The sequence below is a fragment of the Solanum stenotomum genome, chromosome 2 (assembly GCF_019186545.1).
Source record: "Solanum stenotomum isolate F172 chromosome 2, ASM1918654v1, whole genome shotgun sequence".
NCBI classification, from domain to species: domain Eukaryota; kingdom Viridiplantae; phylum Streptophyta; class Magnoliopsida; order Solanales; family Solanaceae; genus Solanum; species Solanum stenotomum.
Window position 1 is genome coordinate 23,202,071 of NC_064283.1, and position 22,165 is coordinate 23,224,235.

General features: G+C 37.5%; 2 protein-coding genes across 2 annotated transcripts in view; both read left to right on the forward strand.

The window, feature by feature from the left end:
- LOC125854216 (uncharacterized) overlaps positions 1–4,392 on the forward strand; it is a 9,371-nt gene extending 4,979 nt beyond the window's left edge. Inside the window, exons 4-6 of the mRNA XM_049533695.1 lie at positions 2,422–2,506; positions 2,900–2,981; positions 4,009–4,392. Of these exons, the coding sequence (XP_049389652.1) occupies positions 2,422–2,506; positions 2,900–2,981; positions 4,009–4,100 (259 nt within the window). The 3' untranslated portion in view covers positions 4,101–4,392. The remainder of the gene's footprint in view (positions 1–2,421; positions 2,507–2,899; positions 2,982–4,008) is intronic.
- Positions 4,393–8,819: 4,427 nt separating this feature from the next.
- Positions 8,820–21,925, forward strand: LOC125854213 (uncharacterized). The gene is made up of 10 exons (XM_049533693.1): positions 8,820–9,070; positions 9,168–9,227; positions 9,554–9,601; positions 13,506–13,638; positions 13,737–13,813; positions 18,058–18,156; positions 18,232–18,302; positions 18,388–18,478; positions 18,553–18,666; positions 21,596–21,925. Exons 1-9 carry the CDS (start codon positions 8,849–8,851, stop codon positions 18,661–18,663), a joined length of 912 nt encoding a protein of 303 aa, XP_049389650.1. The 5' UTR covers positions 8,820–8,848; the 3' UTR covers positions 18,664–18,666; positions 21,596–21,925.
- The last annotated feature ends 240 nt before the right edge of the window (positions 21,926–22,165 follow it).

A 22,165-nucleotide genomic window follows, 5' to 3' on the forward strand; every position in this document is an offset into this window, starting at 1 on the left:
TCCTAACCAGTTCCCCCAGCTCATGTCCCAAAATGGGACACAATTCGGGGCTCGGGAACAACACAATATCAACATGCAACTAAAACCCAAATTTTCTCAAAAATTAGAAATGGGACAGCAGTTGAATCAGTGTATTTACCAAAAACTGAAGGTCTACAGTGAAATGCGACAACACCACGACATTCTCCTCGAAAAACCACTCAAGATAGCCTCAAAAATCACTGAAATCGGACCTAGAAAGGCTGAGAAAACAAGTCTCAAAATCTTCCAAAATCAAGCTCACAAAAAGGGTGTGGCAGCAGGTATTTTACGAAAATTACCTCAAACGGGGACTTCAAATCACTATCCGAGATCACCAACGCGTTGTCCTCAAAAAATCTCACAACTTTGCCTTTTGAATCGCCCAAATTGGTTGAGAGATGAGAGAGTTATGAGGGTTTGAAGTTTGGAAATGTTGCTGGTTTTTCTGCAATAAATAGCAGATTTTCTGCAACTTTCTTTTCCAAAATTCTAAAACTCCGACGGAGTGCTCCGAACTCGTTCGGAACCCCGTGAACGCAAACGAGATATGCAACCATACCAAATTCGACATTTCAGACTCAACGGCGCAGTCGAAATTTCCATCAGAGGTCATCTCGATAAAAAGTGGGTCCCACTTCCAAAAGTCATTTTAAGTCAAAACCCACAAAAGGGCTCGGAAAGATATCGAAAACCTCCAGACACAAAAGAAGGGTCAATCTAGACCAAACTCGACATTTTGGAGCTAACCACGCTGACGGAATTCTCATCCGAGCGCGTTTACTCAGAATGTTGACCAAAGTCAAACTTAGGCTTAAACTTAAAGTTAAAACGCCTAATCGCACCGACTCACACTAAAAATCTCGGGAGTCATGTCGACCATGCTACTAGCCTAAAATGACCCTTCCGGAGCTGATGGAATCGTCAGAAGTGGATTCCGATGTCATCTTCTTGAACTTTTGATCGAAATGATCGTTCAAGGTTCATAAGCTCCAAAACACAAAAACTCGCACCAAGACCAAACGAACGACCAGGTGACTGAACTGTCAGTCCTAGAAAGTCATAAATGACTTGGGGTCGTTATAGGAACGCTCTAAACGACACACAGAAGGCAAGACACAGAAATGACCATGAGGGTCATTACAGTGGTCTTTGTAGACTTGCATCCCTGCATGCACTTATTAAAAGTATGAACCATATTGACACAAATCATTTTACCGTGGTTAAGTTTGTTTACTGGTTTTTTCATGCTAATTCTCTAAACAATATAATCTTACTAACCACTCTAAGTGTCACAAAGTGCAAAATATGGTTGATTTCCTGTAAATGATTCACGCTACGCTTTGATTTGAAACCTCTACTCCATACAATTATAATGACCGAATTGCACATTGTTGCAATGATTACTTTGAAAACCGGCTTCATGTGATGACCATTGATCATAAAGTTACTGTTATTATTATTATTCTTTTTTCTTTCTCAAAAGAAAAAGTTGACTGCCTTATCTTTTAGTTCAAAATTGGATATTATATTGCAGGTCAAGAATCATTCATCATGCAGTAGGAAAATGTATACAATACACGGTTATACTGTTCAATATATTTGTGTTTCTAACATGTGTACTGGATATTCTGTCTCTGGAATTTCCTTGTCTGGTTGTGTTGGATTAATTTTACAATCTGAGTAAAGTTGATACTTAATACAAGACCTTCACAATAATGTTGTGTTAAAAACAAAGGGGACAAAGACTTGTCAAAAGAATAAATTGAAGGGGATAAAGAAAATTTGACACACTAAATATCTTGTGATGCCGGGTTGAATAGAAGAGTTAATTCTTTTTTGGAGAAAAGTTAACAAATTTGTTGAACTTAAATTTTTTGATAGAAGAGTTAATTATTGTAGGAAAATGTAGTCCAGTGGCTATTGGTGTAAACTTTAAATTTAACGCTTAATTTACATTTTTGGAGCTGTCAAACATCTCAACTAATCTGTGAATTGTGTCACAGCAATCAAGATGTATTTCCTGTTGTGACATAATTGAAGGTAAGGATGTTTTGATATGCTGTTTCCCTTTCCAAAAAGACGACCCCCTGGTTAGTCATGCATCCACCATAAAGCCTATCAACGGCTCGTAGATTGCAGATCATTAAATACTGATTTTTCACTTTTAACACCCCTCAGATATTTGCTTATCTTAGTGCATACAATTCATATAGGGTTTCAATCTCTGCTTTTGCTACATCTATTTGTTGAATCACAGCAGTTGATATTTTCAGATAGCACTTTTTACTTATAGAATCCCATCTTTTATCATGTTGACTTGCTATACATGCTCGTTAATTGACTCTGCGGTGCTGCAAGATTTTGGCACAGAAAATCTGAAACTTTCTTCTGAATGAACAGGCAACAAGATGTCAGAGCAACTGAGATTGACAAAGTTGACATGCATTTGTCCTTCCGACCGGGTGATATTATTCGTGCATTGGTGGTAATCTCCTATTAATTTTTATAACTAAGAATGGAATAAACTTTTGAGTGTAGCTAATCCCCAAAAGCCGCCTAGGCAAATGTAAAAAGCTAGTAATATTGTCCAGGCTACTGAAGTAAAAAAAAATATATGCAGAGTATAAGATTCAAATTCTAAATTCAGAAGGCGTGCTACATACAGTGCAGGTTAATGGGTTAAGTGATAGTAGAGGTCTGTGGTTGCATTTTTAGTCCATCTTTGATCAAAAGAATCATTACGAGCCATGGGCTGTTTACACCTAGTATTGGCAGTAATGGGGAATCTTGGTTGTGATTTCCTAGAACTAAAATTGTTTGTAAAGTTTGTTGACTTGCTTCTTATTGAGTATAATTTGTTATATTCTTTCTTGAAAAGCTATCACTTGGAGATGCACGAGCATATTATCTGTCAACTGCGAAGAATGAGCTGGGTGTTGTATCTGCTGAAAGTGCGGCTGGTAAGGCTTTCTTCATCAACTATTTCATTTTGCTTTTCCATTTTTGGTCGACTTTGTTGATGCTGTTAAATTTGATTCAGAACATGACTGACTGGTTCTGAATATTGAGTATAAATGAAACATGTACCACCATCTCGCTCGCCAGAGTATTACCACTTGAAATGATCGTTGTAAATGCAGATGATGAATTTACTTGCCAAAAAAGCATAAGAGAGGTTAGTAATTGTCACTGTAGCTTAACAGAATCTAAATTCGTATGCAAGCTGCATATGATATTTGATTCTGTAAAGACATTAAACTTAGGACCTTGTCAAATAAACATCATACCGAGTAGCGTGGTATGTTAAATATCTAGCAAAATGGAATCAGTCGACAACAAAGGAGGTTTCGAGTTCAATTTCCAGCATAGGCAAAGAAACACTAGGTGGTTATTTTCTCATCTATTTTTCAAAGCCTGGGTGAACAGAGAATTCCGGTACCTATGCTGATGGGGAGGTAGCATGTACCCAGTGAAATAGTCGAGTTGTGCACAAATTTTCTCAAACACCACATGCCATAAAAAAATATCTAATAAATGGATTAATTAGAAGTTAAACCTCCTTGTGCAAGTATATTCCGAATTTACTGTAGAAGTGGCTCCCCCTCCAGATTGACTTCAAGGAAAGAAAGGATTGGGCAATTCTGTCTGTTCTGGAGCTTACCTTATTATTAAGGGAAAAAGGTTTTTTTTATAGATGTTGAGGTGAGTTAGGGGGAAAGAGCCGCAGCTTAAGGCTTTCCTTCATCTGGAGAAAATTTGAATCTCAAAACATCATTGTATGGAGGGGATAGTTGTGTAAAAACCTTTGCATTTCCATCTTAGTTAGACGCACAACTGTGATTTGAGTTGATATGGTAGCCAGTTTAGTTGCAGAATCTACTATAATTATTTATAGGAAGATGTTATTTATTAATTATTACATGTTTCAGATTTTCCGAGGGTTGCGTGGTTTAGGTTCTTAAAAAGGTAGTTGACAAACTTTTGCAGGTGGTACCATGGTTCCAATTAGTTGGACAGAAATGCAGTGCCCTCTAACTGGTCAAGTAGAACCGCGAAAGGTGGCCAAAGTTGAAGCTTGAGTAGATCAAATCAGATTGTGTTGCTCTTAACTGCAACCACCGGAGGGGGTGGATGCAGGAGGCAGCTGACAGACCTATTATGCTCTTGTATTATAATTAGTGTTTGATAGATTTGCTCCTTTATTTTGTTGTGCGTTATACACTTTGTTAGAATGTAGAGGACTTTCTACTTTCTGCCCACCAGGGGCAAGTTTGGGGATATGATAGTGTAGGTCAAGCTCAGTAAAGTAATGTTTATTTTGTATTGAGCACTTTAATTAGACCATTTTTGAATCTGTTACATATTTTTTGAGAGGTTACTACTTTGTGATTGAAGGAGGAAGTTATAATGTAATGTGTTAGGGTCGTTTAGTAGTTGGATAAGAATAAGTTATTAATATATTAGTTTCCCTATAACTTGTATGATGTTTGGTAGGTAAATAGGAAATAAGTTATTCATGTGTTTAAATATAAAATTATTTTAATTTCAAAATAAAATAAAATGAGTTATTCTGTAAAATTAGGACGATGTTGGTCGATAATTTAGAAACTTGCATAACTAATATATGTACAAGTTATGAGGAAATTTATGTATTATTTTATGTAGGATTGAAGGTGGAATAATTAATGAATATTTAATATTTGCATAAAATAATATATAGATTTATTTATAATTAATTTCGCCATTATTAATACTTAGCATAATTTAGTTTGTTATTCTAATTTCTATTACTCCATCTGTCCCAATTTGTGTGACTTACTTTCCTTTTTAGTCAATCTAAAAAAGAATGGCACATTTCTATATAAAGTAACAATTTAACTATAAATTGTCTATTTTATCTTTAATGAAATGATTTACAGTCACACAAATTTTTATCATTCATTTTGGATATAAGTTTTAAAAGTTTTCATTTCTTTTTTAAACTCCGTGCTGAGTTAAACTATCTCACATAAAATGGAACAGAGGAAATAATATTTTTATCTATAGAAATAGGGGATAAACCATATTTAGAAAAAATACACTCAAATTCTGAATATTCTTTCCAAAAATATGATCAAACACACTCCAACTTCAATAATTCTAAAAAACATTTTAAAAATATTTAATTTTTATGGCAAACACCACTTATACCCTTATAAATAGAGCACTTCTGGCCCAATTAGAAGATATACAAAAATATATACTTGGATAAGAGAAAGGTATCTACATTGTTCTCCCTTCTATATGTCACGACCCGATTTCTCAAGTCATGATGGCACCTACTATAACCCACCAGTAGGTAAGCCAACCCGTAACCCGAAATAATAAGTAATGGATCTGAGGGTAGAAACTAAACAAGAGTAGGCAAATAACAATATAAACAGGCGGAAGCAACCCAAAAACATATATACAAATAAAGATCCCTCCCAAAACCTGGAAGTCACTAGTACAGAGCTACTAACAAAACGAGTACAAGTCCCAAAAGTGGACAACAGAGACTGGACTGTCTCGAAAGGTAAAAGACAAGTCTATATATATACAGATGGAGACTAAAATAGTACAAAACGTCGTGTGCTCACTCCTGTCTCCGGATCAGTCTGCTCCAAGCTCGATCAACGCTGGCTACTAGTGTCCGGACCTGCATCACGAAATAGATGAAGAGCGTAGCATGAGTACCAAAACAACCGGTACCCAGTAGGCATCATAGGCCGACTGAACTTGAAAAGTAAAGGCAATATGAAAAGAAGGAATAACACAAACCGAAGTCAAGAACTAAAATCTAACTAACAAAGGAATGCACACGAGTGTACAAAGAACTAACTAAAGTAATTTATAAGCTAACTACACCTAACTGGGGCCCCATAAGCCCAGAAGGTACATTCGTGCGCAAGTTAAATAAAAACCCGAACGGACCCCCATAAGCCCGACGAGTACACAGAATAACTAAAACTAAAGAGAATTGCATAAAAGAACCCAAGAACAAAGAACACGAATCAGAACCTCAACCCTAATTAGTAAAATCTGACAGTACGGAGGCCGGACCTCTAACCGGATGCTCACCAGAAGTACCCAAGTAACCAATCACAAATATCAAGTATATGAGGCCGGAACTCTAACCGGATGCTCTATATAAGTATTTGGGAAATAGAGACCGGACCTTAAACCGGATGCTCTATATAAGTATCTGGGCAATAGAGGCCGGAACTCTAACCGGATGCTCTATAAAGGTGCCAATGTAGCTGCTGAAAGAGTCCCAATCGATCCATACTTATAAATGTCCGTGAAACGCCATCCACACATAGCCAATCAATGTAAGTCCTTGGAACCAAATCGAAAACCAAATTCAAATCGCGAAGTAGAATTAGTGTCGCCGACGTAACTCGTGAAGCCGTAACATCGGGGAAAATAAGGATAACTAAAGTTGGAGCAAGCGTATTGCATAACTAAGGCCCAAACTATCAGACTCAAGTCTGCTACACCAATCTACAGGGATCTAAGCCAGCCAAGCGACATCAGGGCAAAACTAAGGCCTATTGGATCCAAATCATGTATTTCTAAGGCAAGCCCTAGTCAAACCTAAACTAAGGCCCAACATGCTTCAAATAAACAGTAAATTAAGCATGCAAGCACTCCACATAGCGAGGAGGGTCAATTAATAACACAAAGCATGCTCACAATTACCCGATAATTTTCGAAATAGGGCGAAAACATGATTTCTTGACACCTATGCAAGATTCAATAACTACCAACCCAAATCCCAACTAATCAACATGCATTCACACTCTCAAGCTCAATCTAAGAGAGGGAAACCGTAGCCTACCTGTAGGCCGATCACACGCGCTCCAAAATCACTCCTTCGGAGCTTTCCCTTTCCGAACGGTCTCGAAACGCTGCCCCTCTATCAAAAATAGAGTCACAACATTAATACGGTCGTTTAGACACCAAAATCACAACAAACGGAGACGGGTCAATTTTGGAGTCAAAACGGGAATCGTGGGACCCGCGCAGGAAATTCCGAAATTAACCCCAAAAGTGGGTCCTAACCAGTTCCCCCAGCTCATGTCCCAAAATGGGACACAATTCGGGGCTCGGGAACAACACAATATCAACATGCAACTAAAACCCAAATTTTCTCAAAAATTAGAAATGGGAAAGCAGCTAATTCAGCTTATTTACCAAAAACGGGCGATCTACAGTAAAATCTGACAACACCACAATGCTCTCCTCGAAAAACCACTCAAAATAGCCTCAAAAATCACTGAAATCGAACCTAGAATGACTGAAATATCAAGTCTCAAAAATGCCCAAAATCAAGCTCACAAAAAGGGTGAGACAGCAGGTATTTTACGAAAATTACCGCAAACGGGGACTCCAAATCACTATCCAATCTCACCAACATGTTGTTCTCGAAAAATCTCACAACTTTGCCTTTTGAATCGCTAAATCGGTTGAGAGATGAGAGAGTTATGAGGGTTTGAAGTTTGGAAATGTTGCTGGTATATCTGCAATAAATAGCAGATTTTTCTGCAATTTTCCAAAAAATTAAAAACTCCGACGGGGTGCTCCGACCTCGTTCGGAACCCCGTGAACGCAAACGAGATATGCAACCATACCAAATTCGACATTCCAGACTCAACGGCGCAGTCGAAATTTCCATCAGAGGTCATTTTGATAAAAAGTGGGTCCCACTTCCGAAAGCCATTTTAAGTCAAAACCCACAAAAGGGCTCGGAAAGGTATTGAAAACCTCCAGACACAAAAGAAGGGTCAATCTAGACCAAACTCGACATTCCGGAGCTAACCACACTGACGGAATTCTCATCCGAGCGCGTTTACTCAGAATGTTGACTAAAGTCAAACTTAGGCTTAAACTTAAAGTTAAAACGCCTAATCGCACCGACTCACACTGAAAACCTCGGGAGTCATGTCGACCATGCTACTAGCCTAAAATGACCCTTCCGGAGCTGATGGAATCGTCAGAATTGGATTCCGATGTCATCTTCTTGAACTTTTGATCGAAAATGATCGTTCAAGGTTCATAAGCTCCAAAACACAAAAACTCGCACCAAAACCAAACGAACGACCAGGTGGCCGAACTGTCAGTCCCAGCAAGTCATAAATGACTTGGGGTCGCTATAGGAACGCTCTAAACGACACACAGAAGGCAAGACACAGAAATGACCATGAGGGTCATTACACTATATCTCTGGTTTAATATTACTCTCTCCTTTTTAATTTGTTAATCCTGTTTGAACATGCTACGAAATTTAAGAAAATAAAAAAGATTTTTAAATCTTATAATTTAAAATTAAAAATATGTCAAAAATATCAAAATATTGTTTAATCTCATAATTTTAGCCATGTAATGTGGAAAATTAAAAATTAAGAGAATTGACAAAAAAGTAAAGAAATATTCTCTTGAAATAGACTAAAAAAAGAAAATAGGATTTTTAAAAAATTATATTTAATTTTTTTTTTACCCCACCCTCAAGCTAAAAACCTTAGAATACTTACCATCCGAACAACACCTCTTTTTATTATTATATAGCTTTCATTTGACTATATTTGATTTTTTTTTTTCTCTTTTTTCCAAAAAAGTAGCTAAAGTATTTTGTTGTACTATGATTGGGGGAAGAAATACGATTGGGTAAGACAAGATGCGAAGTGGCGAAATTTGAAGGACAACCACGGAACCAAAAATATGGCCCAACTCCCTAATTTACTTCTAAAAAAATTGCTACTCTTTGTTGTTGTTTAATAATTCTCTTCTCTTCTCCTCTTGTGCTTCAATGGCGTCCTCTCTCTCACTACATCAACACACTATCTATTGTCTCTCTCCTACTCCTACTCTTCGTTTCGGAAAATACCCACATCATATCTCCATCCTTCCATCTTTTCGCAAGAATTTCCTCAAATTCGATTCTCCTACAACAGTACCGTTTGCTGTTACAGAATCTGATTCCTCCAAATCTCTTGAACCAGACCCTCAAACTCTTCTGCAACAAGTCGCTGTAAGATTCAAAATCCATTTTATTTACTATTTGGTAACTGGCTTTCCCTTGACCCGTCAGTGTTATGCTAATTTATGGAGTATTATTATTATTCCAGGAGAGTTTTGTTCTACCTGCAGACTTTTTTTCGCAGCTTCCTCGTGATCTTCGCTTAGATGTAAGTTCTTCTTGGAACTATTCTGCAAAATAGTATGGAAATGGTTATAAAAAGTGTTTCATGATGGTTCATTATATTTATGCATGCTGGTTAGTGACCCATGTGGATTGGTTAGTTTTCTTTTCCCTTGTTTCTGGAAATGAGGCTGTCGTTGCGGTATCATTGTTTTCCTAATAGCCCAGGGATTTTGTGTGACTTTTGAATTCTTAGGATGGTTCATTAAGAGGTCTAGATGTTTGGGTTTCATTTGCATTCATTGTTGAAGGGTGTGGGGTTCTTTATCACTTTGGTTTAGTTCTGATGCATAAATTTTAAACATGGTGTAGCTGAATGATGCAGCATTTGATCTTTCAAATGGGCCAGTTAAAGATGAGGTTAGTGACCCATACTAATTTTTTTGTTTGCAACTTCTTTACAATGCATTACAAACCATGAAATTGATAAATCTTGGATCAGCAATTTGATTTGGTTAGTTGTACTATAAAGAGCTACTCGTTTACTCTCTATGTTTCAATATAAGTGTCTTAGTTTGACTAGACATAGACTTTAAGAAAATAAGGAAAGACTTTTGAATGTGTGTAATCTACCAAATGACCTTTGAATCTAATCGTCTTAAACGCGCCATATAGAATGTTGGAATTAGAGAGTTATCAAATTTAAGAAGAGGCATCAGGGCTGGTGGCAAATGTGGACAAAAGCAGTGTCTACTTTGGGGGGTTAAGCAGCCTGTTCAAGATCAAATATTACAGGAATTACAGTTTGTGAAAGGAGAACTACTATTCAGATACTTGGGGGGTACCCTTGAGTACTAAAAGAATGCCTATAGTCCAGTGTAAGCCTCTGATTGATAAAATGCTGAGTAGAGTTACTAGCTGGACCACAAAGTTCTTCTCCTATGCTGGAAGAGCTCAGTTGGTGAAGAATGTCTTGTTTTCAATTCAAACCTTCCGGGCACAAATTTCTGCCCTTCCTAAGAAGATTCTACATGCTATTGAGAGTATATGCAGGAAGTTTTTGTGGACAGAGAATGTGGAGGCATCAAAAAAGCACTTATTGCCTGGGAGAAGCTATGCTGGCCCAAGGCTAGTGGGGACTGAACTTTCTTGATGTGTTCACCTGCAATAAGGCAGCCATTGGAAAACTTATGTGAATCTATGTAAAAAGAAGGATATTTTATGGGTTGAATGGATACATAGCTATTATGGACAAAGGGGATCATGGGGCATCCAGGCTAAACAAGCATCCTGGCTAGTACAGAGAATCCTCAAAGCACATAAACATCTGCAAGATGCTGGATACAGTGAACATAGCCTGATGCAAATGGAACAATACTCTATTAAGAAGGTTTATGAAAAGATGAGAGGAGACATGGTGAAAGTGAAGTGGAGGAAACTGATATGGGCAAACTGTGGTGCACCTAAATGGCTCTTTATACTATACATTGCACTTAACAGGAGGCTCTCAACAAAGGACAGGATGGCAAAATGGGGGATAACAAATGTCTTGACATGTCCCTTGTGTCAACTGTAGGATGAAGATATAGACCACCTTTTCTTTACCTGCTCATTCACTGCGAGAGTATGGAACAAACTGCTAGCATGGCTAGGAGTACAAAGAAGAGGGATGAAGTGGCATGAAGAAATACAATGGGCAATAAAATACATGAAAGGTAGGAACATTAAAGCACAAATATACAAGATGACTTTGGCTGGAACCATTTATCACTTGTGGATGGAACGTAATTGCAGAGTGTTTCAGAACAAACAGAGGAATGAGGAGTTCATGATTAGGCATAGTATACGAGATATACATGGTAGAGGATCCCACCAAGGTAGAGTAGATAGTAGACTTCGAGAACTAATTGTCTATCCCTAGTAAAGTTGTAGAGAATAGATAGGTTGAATGTGATGTTTTAGCAAGTCTTGGGGCTAAATGGTCCAAGTCTGTTGTTTTTTCTTAATGCTTTGTAACGATCACTTTGGTAAATAAAATATTTACTTACCAAAAAAAAATAATTAAGAAGAGGCATTCTTTTTCAGACAAACCAAGAAGGAAAGTAAGACACTTAAATTGCAAGGGAGAGAGCATAACTTGGCACCAACTCTCCCACTGTTTAGGATGTTATTATCTGCGCTTTGAACTTAAATCATCCAAGGGATAGAAGTTCTGTGTTTGTCATCTACGCATTTTGGAACCAGTATATTACATGATCTGATAACAGCTAGTTGTGTACTCAAGCTTCTTGTTCAGTTGGATACTTTATGCTAAAGAATTGGTTGTGCTGATTATGACTACAAAACCTCCTGTCTGAGATGACAAAAGGAAATGAATCTTGATAAGGGTTTCCATTGTCACCTGCCCCGACATCTTTCTCAGAATTCTTCCTCATTTTCTGCCAAATTTGTACAGTAAAAAAACTATGAAGAGAATCTTTGTGGATGTTAAATAAACATAAAAATGAAAACACTGATGACTGGATATTCTGAGGTTGGATTAATTGACAGAATATAAAAACAGAAACAATGTTTCTTGCAATGTAACTAACAGTGAAGACGATAAAAGATGCAATATGCTATATTTGCTGCTGAGGAATAAAGGAAACTACCTCCAAGTTTTTCTCAAAATGTCTGCATTCAGATATTCCGTACAAGAATAAAAATGTTTTCAAAAGTTTCGTTAGTCATTGAACAAGATTTTTTCTGTAGAACAGTTTTAAACAAGTTGATGGTTCATCTTTACTCTAGTTCAACTATGGTTCTTGTTGCTCCCCAATATACACGCAAGTGTACGTGGTCGCTCAAGTAATATAGTTTCTTTTAGAAACGAGTTTTCGTTCCCAAGGGACTTGTGATCAACTTATATTTAACAACTTAATTCCACAATCAAACAAAAGTAACCGTTTAAAAGAGTTGGATGATTATTAACTACTACTACGAATTAAGCAATAAATAAAAGTAACTAATTGTGAACGACTTTAGGATGATGTTTCAAGCAAGTAAAAGACAATTCCAGGGCTGCAGCATGCAATGGATTTCATGTATCTTATCTTAGGCAATGAACTAATTTTGGTTATCAAGTTACTGGTTTACAGGGTTAATTGTATGAGTCAGGTCTCTCGACCTCTAGTCGCCTACCCCAGTTAGCTGTCTAACTACGTCGTTGAGCGGGGATAGCAGGCCTAACTAGCGAGCATTTATATTTCATCTTGTTTCGTAACCAAGCAAGTTGTTCGTCCGGGAGTTACTCCTGAACACACATCAACTCACAATGGATGATCAAGCTTTTTATATTCTCTGGTCTATATACCCTCTCCTCTCTCGATTTTAAGAATAGACAATAGATTCATCTTATGGTGCGCAAGCATAAAATACTAAAACAAGAATATAGAATTAACTTATAATGAGAACCAAGAATTAATTTAAGAACCTTAGATAATCAACATTCAATCCGTAGCTACAGCTCCAGAACTAGGGCGTTTAGCCACTCATAATATTCGAAAACCACAAAATACAATTGTTCATGCGATTTCCAGAAATAAAAAGAGTTAGAAAAGTGAAACCTATTACAAACGATGAAATTTGCTCTTGCACACCAAAATAATGTCGAACTCCCTACAAGATAGCCCTAGGGGTCTATTTATAAGAGTTGGGAAAAAACAGAGTCGAATTCTACTTCAACTAGGAGTCCTATTTTAATCTATTTTTGCTGAAAAAATCGGAACTTTCGTGGGGCTTCATGCCTCCTATCGCGCCTGGAAGTTGCTTATGCGGTTCCTCCTTTGGCGTGCCGCGCCAAGCGCACCGCCTAGCATGTGCAGTGAGGACCTTGGCGCGTTGCGCCCACTAGTATGCCTGGTAATCTCCTCTGTAGTTCCACCAGTGGCGTGCTGCGCCTACCAGGCGCTAGCCACTGGTGATTTCTTCCTTAGTCCATTTTTCGCGTTTCTTTGCTCCTTCTTTCTTCGTATCAACTCCAATTCCTGTAAGAGTTCCTGAAACATCTAATCATATGTTTTAGTGCATAATCATCGCAAGTTTAACAAAATCAAGCTAATAGACTCAAGATTATCCTTTCATTCAATCACACTATGGGCAAATATCAACAATTTAGGCGTATAAATACTCCTAAGATCAGTTCACATTAACTGTTTCTTTTCCCTTTATGTAAATTTGAATTTTGAAGCTATCATGCCACCCTTATAACAATAGAGGATGAAAGAATGCAAGACTCACTGATAAAAGAACATTATAGATTCTCGTTTTAATCTTGCATTTGCAGTGTGGCGAGGAGGTTGGAGAGACATTGTTAAATATAAGCCGAGCATGGGAAATGGCTGATACATCAACATCCACAACTTTAGTGGACAAGCTGCCTTTACTGATTGGCTCATTGACAGGCTCTCAAAAATCAGGCAAGAATAAGCCTACAACTATGATGCTTTACTTCTTGCCTTGCACAAGCAAATTGAGTTCCTTTTTCCACCTGAATTTCATTCTTATTACTAGTTAGCATTTGGAAGGCGCTTGTTATCAGCTGGAAAAAGGTTCCAGTCCATGGGACAATATGGCGAAGGTGAAGTACAGAAGGTACTTTATTGAATTCCCATGCATCTTCTCATGTGTTAGAAGAATTCCCTAAATCTTTCGAATACAGGAGTAAATGCCATATTTACGTGATAAATGGATTTCTGCCTCTTCTTTTCATGTTGTTGCTTGTCTGCTGCAAAGGAAACAGGGTCGGTCTCTCTACATATTGTCCCTTTTTTTTCTTTCTTTTTTGTCCTTTTTTCATGGACGTTTGCGGCTCTGAGTCAATGATGAAGAGGTTGATCTCTGCACATCAGCAATGAATTTTTTTAGTGATTTAACTTACTATCTTCAAAAATTGATTATCCAGGTGTTATTTTGGAGATGAGTTATAGAGAGGGCATGTAAAGTAAATCGTTTGAGAGGAAACCTTGATAGGCTAGTAGACAGTTTTAATTTTTGGCGTAGACAAGAGTACATTGAAGACACAGAGTCTCTATTACATGATTTAGAATCACTATAGACTAGTAGAGAATTTTTTCTAACTTACTAGTCTATATGCTTTATTCCCCCAGTAATTATGGCTTAGGAGCCCTTTTTGTGAATCAGTACAAGCTTGTTACCATTTCAAAAATAAAAATAAACCCGGGCCTGTCTTGCTTTATCGTGGAGTCCAAACATTCATTAGCAATGATTAAGGCATCAATGGTTTGTCTACCTTTAATGAAGGCTGATTGATGATGGAGACAAGTTTCCAATGACCTTTTTTAATCTCCCTGCTCGTACTTTTGACTTGTAAAAGCTACCCACAAGACTGATGGGCCTAAACTCATTATGGGATAAGCCCTATGGAGGTGGCATTTAATCTTCTGACAAAAGCATCGAGAAGATCGAAACAAATGATATTCCAACATTTTTCAAAGAATCCTATAGTGAATCCACCCACTTCAGGAGCTTTGTTCCCATAGAATCTTTGGTCACACTTCCTCCTTCGAAAAGGGACATTAGAGGGAAACATTCTTCTCATCGGGAATAAATGAATATTAGCATGCGACCAAGAAGGCCTCAGTCCCCCTTGTTCACCGTAAAGGGTGGAATAATTATTTATTTTCTTGATGATCGTGGTGTCCAGGCCAGCTTTCGCACCTCGACTACTTCCACGGGATACCTGCCACCTCCCACCTCCCACCAACAACAGGTAGTAGGTGACTCCGTCCACCAAGGTTAGGACAAATGGGAAGAATCACCTAGTGTTTTTGATCTCCGCTGAGTTTTGAAGCTGAGACCTTAGGGTTCTCAACCACTTCATGGACTACTAGGCCACACTCTTGAATGCCTGTAAAGGGTGAAATAATTTGGAAGTATTTCATTGATAATTGTCCCCTACTCAGTGACAGTTCTCCATTGATAACCAAATTGTACAAGTTTGAATCTTCGGTGGGCATTGCCAATTTATGGAAAAACTAGTATTGTTATCTCCCTGTTGTAGCCATAAATCCATAGATTTTTGTCTCCAAGGTATCTCCTCTTGTTTAACAATATCTTCCAGATCCAATTGTAATCCAACCTTCTATAATAATTCATCATCAGATAGGACTCTATTCGCAGCCAGTTTGTCTAAAACCAAAATTCCAGGGAGTGTCGGATTACGGGTGCGAAGGTGCTAAAGGGATGCTTATTCCATTTTTTTTAGCTTGCCCTTCTGAAGTTTCAATGTTGATGCGAAGATAAAATCTTGACTGCTTTGCACATCAAAAGAAACCCACCATGAACCAATAAGTTCTACAAAACCCTCTGACTACATCCACATGTGTTCAAATTTAAAACAAGTGTTGTTCCTGTAACCCCACTTGATTGCATTGGAGTAGAAGGGGAGAGTGGTCAGAAATAACTTTTGGGAGTAGGGATTGCTTGATGAAGCCAAAGCAATCATCCAATTCCATGGATGACGAAAAACTGTCAATTCTAGATGTCTCCATTGAATATGTGCTACGGGACCAAGTATATAAACTGTGAGAAATCTGAAGAAAAAATATTATTGATTGTGTATTTTCATTATTACACAGAGAACCCTATTTATAGACACTATTCATAATCCTTTACCAAGTAGGAGACTATATACTATTTCTATTCCTATTCCTATTCCTATTCTAACACTCCCCCTCAAGCTGGTGCATACAAATTAAATGTACCTAGCTTGTTACAAATGTAATTAGTACGAGGACCGGTGAGGGACTTGGTGAAGATATCTACAAGTTGATCACTTGACTTCACAAATTTTGTAACAATATCTCCCGAGAGTATCTTTTTTCTGACAAAGTGACAATCAATCTCAATGTACTTAGAGCTCTCATGAAACACTGGATTTGATGTGATATGAAGGGTCGCTTGATTATTACACACTAGTTCCATATGACCAGTTTCTCCAAACTTTAGTTCTCTTAGCAACTGTTTGATACAAACTAGCTCACAAGTTGCTACAACCTTTGCTCGATATTCTGCTTCTGTACTAGATCGAGCAACCACACTTTGTTACTTACCTTTCCACGGCACCAAATTACCTTCTACGAAAACACAATATCCGGATGTAGAACGTCTGTCAAAGGGTGGGTGATCCTGCCCAATCAGCATCAACCTTCTCCCATTGAGCTTTGGCTATTTCATCTTCCGCACTAGACTTTGCTTTTTCATCTACCACACTAGCTTTGTTCGTTAAGTGATCTTGAACACCTTGACCTTTGCACCACAACTCAACCGAAGAAGCCCAAGCTAGATAATTTGAACTTCTCATTAATGGTTCTGAAGTGATCATAGTGCTCTTAACTTCCAATTACCATATTTTTTATGCCTAAAGTGTCAACCCCAAAAGACATCTTGTGAATCAGAAGTTCTCACGAAAAAGGGTGCTGAAATCTGGAAAAAGATAAAGGTCCAGTCGCCGGAAATACGATCTGGTTGACGGAAACTGGTCGGAATCAACAAATTACTATATGGTCAGCCTCTGAATGTAGAGGCGACCAAACCGGGAAAAACAAATTGCCAAAATCTGGACGGAAATAGTCGCACGCGCTGGTGCTAGAGCTCACTAGGGTTCGCTCGCCTGTGTGTTTCGCACCTCGTGGCGGTATTGGTTTTCGCATAACACTTATAAAACAAAAGGGAACATAAAACAGTCACCGGAAAAAAACTAAAACTTTACAGTGACGCTGATTTTTTTCCCTCACAATTGCTCTGCTACCATGTGAGAAATCTGAAGAAAAAATATTATTGATTGTGCATTTTCATTATTACACAGAGAACCCGATTTATAGACACTATATCATAATCCTTTACCAAGTAGGACTATATACTATTTCTATTCCTATTCCTATTCTAACATAAACCACCAATAAGGGGAGATCGATGAGTTCCAACTCTATAAATTCTGAGAACTACGTCATACTAGATGAGGTATAGCTTGAAGGCCTCTCAGAAATGAATCTAGTGACATTAGAGTCACAACAAATAGTCCAAGGCCCTTCCGACATCCCCTGAGCAGCAGCGAGTGCCAACCATAAATATTGCCTTTCAACTCTAGAGTTAGTGGCATAGACTCCGGAAATAACACAGGAAGAATTAGAAGGAATGTGCGAAAGAGAGAAAGAACCTTTCAGCAGCTCATGTGAAAAAGCTGAATTCCAATGTTGTATCTTGAAAATTCTTGAAGATCATGAACCTCCCTAGTATGCACTCCTTGGACGTTCTTGGACTTGGAGCGAGTCAATGGTACGCTAGACAATTCAAGATCATCCACAATGTGCTCCGCTTTGTCCGGACTATCCAGGATCATATCATTAGGCATAGGGGGAGTAGAAGTACTCAGTAGCTGTAAGATTCTGAGCTAGTAGGCTCATTTCCACCCATCTTGTCATCTAGGACTGCTAGGTTTGACAAGCATACTAAGAAGGTGACTTAATGTGATATGTATCCCTTGTTGAATAGGTTAGTAGGTTTGGGTATATTGGCACTGAAGTTTTGGATGAATGATGCTAAAATGAATTGCAATTGGTCTTCTTTGAATTCAATTTTAATTCTTGATCTGTAGTTTTTAACGGTTAAAAAGATTTGTGGGACAAGAATGAAGACCGAAGGTGTACACACGGCTCATTCCTAAGGTTTTACCCACATTAACCTCTTTGATTCAAGGCATCTTGGTGAAATAACTGAGAACTGTTGTCAGGCATAATTTCTTCTTCAAATGCACCCTACTTGATGTCATCAAATTATTTCTTTGCTCTTAAAACTTTTGTACTTGATCACTATAGATTGCTAAAGTTATGATAAAGACTGGAAAGTTGTTGTCTGCAAGTCCAGTATCAGGAGTTGAGGGTGAAGAATTTAAGCAGCAAACCAGGATGTTCAAGGTATTAAATGGTATATGGATTATTTTTTTCCAAGATGTGGTCAATGCATTTTATCCTAAAACTATTTCGCTTCAGTTTGGGGATCTTCAGGTTGAATTGACCTCTGGAAAAGCCTACACTGGAGCTGCCATCGCAGTCATCTTTAGGTAATTGGTTCTTTTGAGCTGCGAGCCTCTATATCTTTCATTCAAGGTTTAAAAAAAAGTTCTGTGTCTGCTTTTGGGAATACAGTTTTCTTTCTTGGGAATTGAGTCAAGGCATACAGAGCATACCAGAGAGCTCATTACAGTATGCAAATGACAATGCTTTATTGCTTGCTAAGGTAACACTAGAAAACTGCTCGTTCAGTTGATATTTATATGTGTTGGTATTTATGAAAATAGTTTTTTATTGCAGTCTCTGCGAGCATCTCTGCTTGTGATGTCCTATTCATCAACCGTTTTAGCTGCTTTTGCAACGGTGGGGCTTATATTACTTGGGGGACAACTTAAGTCGGAAAATAAGTGAGAAGTAAGTAATATCTTTGCCTCCTTTCTTCCCTTTTATTTATTTGTTTATTTCTCTCTTTATCTTCCTTTTCCCACAGGTTGGGCCCTTTTTTTTGTTGGGGGGNGGGGGGGGGGGGCTTGGTTGTTTTGTGGGGCTAATCACTAGAAGGTCTTCTGTGACTGGATGATGACTCTGCTGAAGTAGTTGAAATAATTCTACTTCTGATAGAATCTCTCTGCTGTTAGACAACTATAATTAATCACTTATCTAGATTTTCTTTTGTTTCCTTACGATTCCACAGATGCTCATGATATCTTCAATGGCAATATTGGGAACTTAGCCATTTATTAAGTTTTGATTTTTTCTGTGTAGTCTGTAGTAGAACATTTGCCCGGATTCAGGCTAAAAGTGTACTAATCTTTCTGGGAAACATATTTACTCCTTAAAGATGAACCTCAGGTATGATGCCCAACATAAACTATGGTTTTCAAAAGGCTCCTTAATCTCTTAGGAGAGACTGAAATGCTACTTCTGTGAGGGATGACTAGTTTTATCTGGTACAACTAGCCTATAAACTTCCTAAAATAACGACATAAATGACCAAGTACAGGACAAAAAAGATCTTATTTGATAATGTCAACATTAAGTTTATAGAGATCATATCCTCTCGCCTCAATTACAGAATGTACAAGATATTGAGAATAAAAAACTGTAAAACTTCCTTCTTAAACTTATTGTGCCTATAAAGTATAAAGCAGCGCTGTTAGACCTTTAAATTTGGGGTCCCAATTCATCGAGCTACAATGGTAAAAACAAATAAATTTTCTGAAATTTTAAACTAATTAATGAGAAAACTAAGATATGTTCAGCAAAATAAAAGGACTCAATAATTTTATTAAATGGAATGCGATGCAGCAAAAGCAAGTTGATTGCTCCTGGATTTGTCCTATCTACTGAAATTTTTTAACACCATCATCCAATTAAAAAAAATCTTAAAGTAAAGATTAAAAAAAGAGACAGTATAATTATATAGTTAAATAGTGCTGCAAAATTCCAAGTTACAAAATCCCAGATATGTCAAGGAAAAGTGCGAGTAAGTTTATATGTATGAGGATGCTTTCATTTTATGCAGGTGTAGCATATCAACTTAAATGAGTCTATTGCATACATAATTTCCTAGCTCAACTCCTTCTCCTGCATACAAGCTCTCGGAATCCTAACTTATATCTTGTGCACCTATGGATTTAAAGCATTTAAAACTTCAAACTATTCTTTGTGTCTATTCCTGATACTGTGATAATTTCCTGAAATCCTCTTATGTTATGTATTTCAGGTTCTAAATTTATGTCTAGCCTTAGTTGTAAAAGTAGAAATTCAAGAAGATTGTCTCTGTATAGGCTACATTATCAGGCTAAAGAATGTACCTTTTAGGTGAACCATCTTCATGATACTTTCAATGCAACACTTTCTCATGCACCTACACAAGACTTGAGTTCTTTTTGAATGGTCTACATCTATGAAAGAGATGTCTTACCATTGTCTCATGGCATATTGATTTTTCATTGTGTGTCTATCAAAAGAATTAATGTCCAGTGTGCAATTTAATGAACTTACCTGATTGGTTAAGTTTTACTCTAGTCCATCTTGTGAGCTGTTTCTCCCGGTGCACTTTTGTTTTTAAAAGGAGAAAAAGTGAATATAAGTTCACAAAGCCAGAGGATTGGCTTCTTGGGTTGTTCTTTCCTTTTACCACTTAGAGTGATTCTTGTACTCAATGTGAAAGTGTTTCACAAATTCTTGTATTTCGGTGTTTTGATATTCTCACAAAGGCTGGGACCTGGTCCAAGGTAGAATAGCCTTCGTCCAAGTATGAATGATGAACAACTGTAAAGCTGTCTTGTCAGTGGTTGGTGAGAAGGACAATGTACTCCTCCAATGAGAATGGATGAGGTTGTTTGTTCAACGGATAATACATCCTTGGTTGATTGATATATTCAACACAACAAATATTATTCATTCAAAAAGTGTGATATTTTGTCTCGGAAGAACTCAAGTTTTAACACGCACACAACAAGGGACCTGATAGAGCTACCAAATATAGGAACACAGTTTGAGTTGATTGTGTGTCTTGTAAGTGTAGTCTATATTAATTAGAGTTAGGTAATATAGTGGGCAATGGAGGCATTGCTTTGGCTCGTTTAAGTAATAGAGTTATTACTTGTAGTGAGATTAAGAGTTTAATCTCGTGTGGTGTATTTGAAGCCTGTATTCACTTATTGCTTGATATTAGTGAAAACAATTGGAAATCCTTGATAGCTCTATCAGGTCCCTTGCGGTGTGCATGTTAAAGCTTGAGTTCTTCCGAGACAATATCACACTTTTTGAATGAATAATAATTGTTGTGTTGAATGTATCAATCAACCAAGGATGTATTATCCGTTGAACAAACAACCTCGTTCATTCTCATTGGAGGAGTACACCGTCCTTTTCACCAACCACTGACAAGACAGCTTTACAGTTGTTCACCATTCATACTTGGACAAAGGCAATTCTACCTTGGACCAGGTCCCAGCCTTTGTGAGAATCATCAAAACACTGAAATACTACATATGGCAACAAGGGAATGGAGATAGGGGGAATGATAACGATATGAATGAATAATTACATGCAGGAGCTGTTTGTTTTTCATCATCAAAAAGGGGGAAAATGTGAAAACTCCTTGCCTTTACTGTTCTTCTTAATTTCTTTTACTGCATTCCAGTATACCTTCAACCTGGTACTATAGCACACTGTGAGTTAGCATACATCAATACGTATTTCACTTGCACTTCTCCGGTTACTAATTTGGTTGCCATTTCTTTAATCAATAGGTCTTTCATCTCTTTTGCTAGTGATTATATTGTGTTCATTTCTGTGCTTTCCTTATGGACTCGTCATTTTTTTTTCCTAGGACATTCCTGTTACTGATAGACTAAAATGTGGATCAACAGACTGTTACTGGAATTCCAATGGTATCAGTAAACTCTGTTGGATTAACTAAGCATCTTACTTTGAATATGGTGGCCTCCTTGAATTTGAGTATAATAGAGGTTCTTTGGTTGTAGCTTCAATGTTGCATCCTTGCTTCTGGCTTGCTAACTGCAAAGCTTGTTGTAAATATTACTTTGGCTTCTTAGATCTTTTGTAAATTTTTTCTTTAAGCCGTGTCTTCTTTCAGTCAATGTATCAATATTCCATGTGATCTTCTCGTGATGTGTGTTCCTCAAGAGGGATGCTTCTATATGCCAGCTTTGATGCTGCGTCTCAATCTGATGAGATAATTTGGTTGTTTTTGTGTTTGTCTCTCCGTTAGCGTAGAAACACTTATCTCATAATTGATAATGTCAAGTGCCTATTGTTAAAAACTTTATGATATGCTTGTTTAAAAACCAATTATCATGTGCAAAATTATATAGAAGATCCCCTTCAAGATAAAATAATTCCATTGAATTGAGTGTGATTGTATGTGTGATAGCATCTA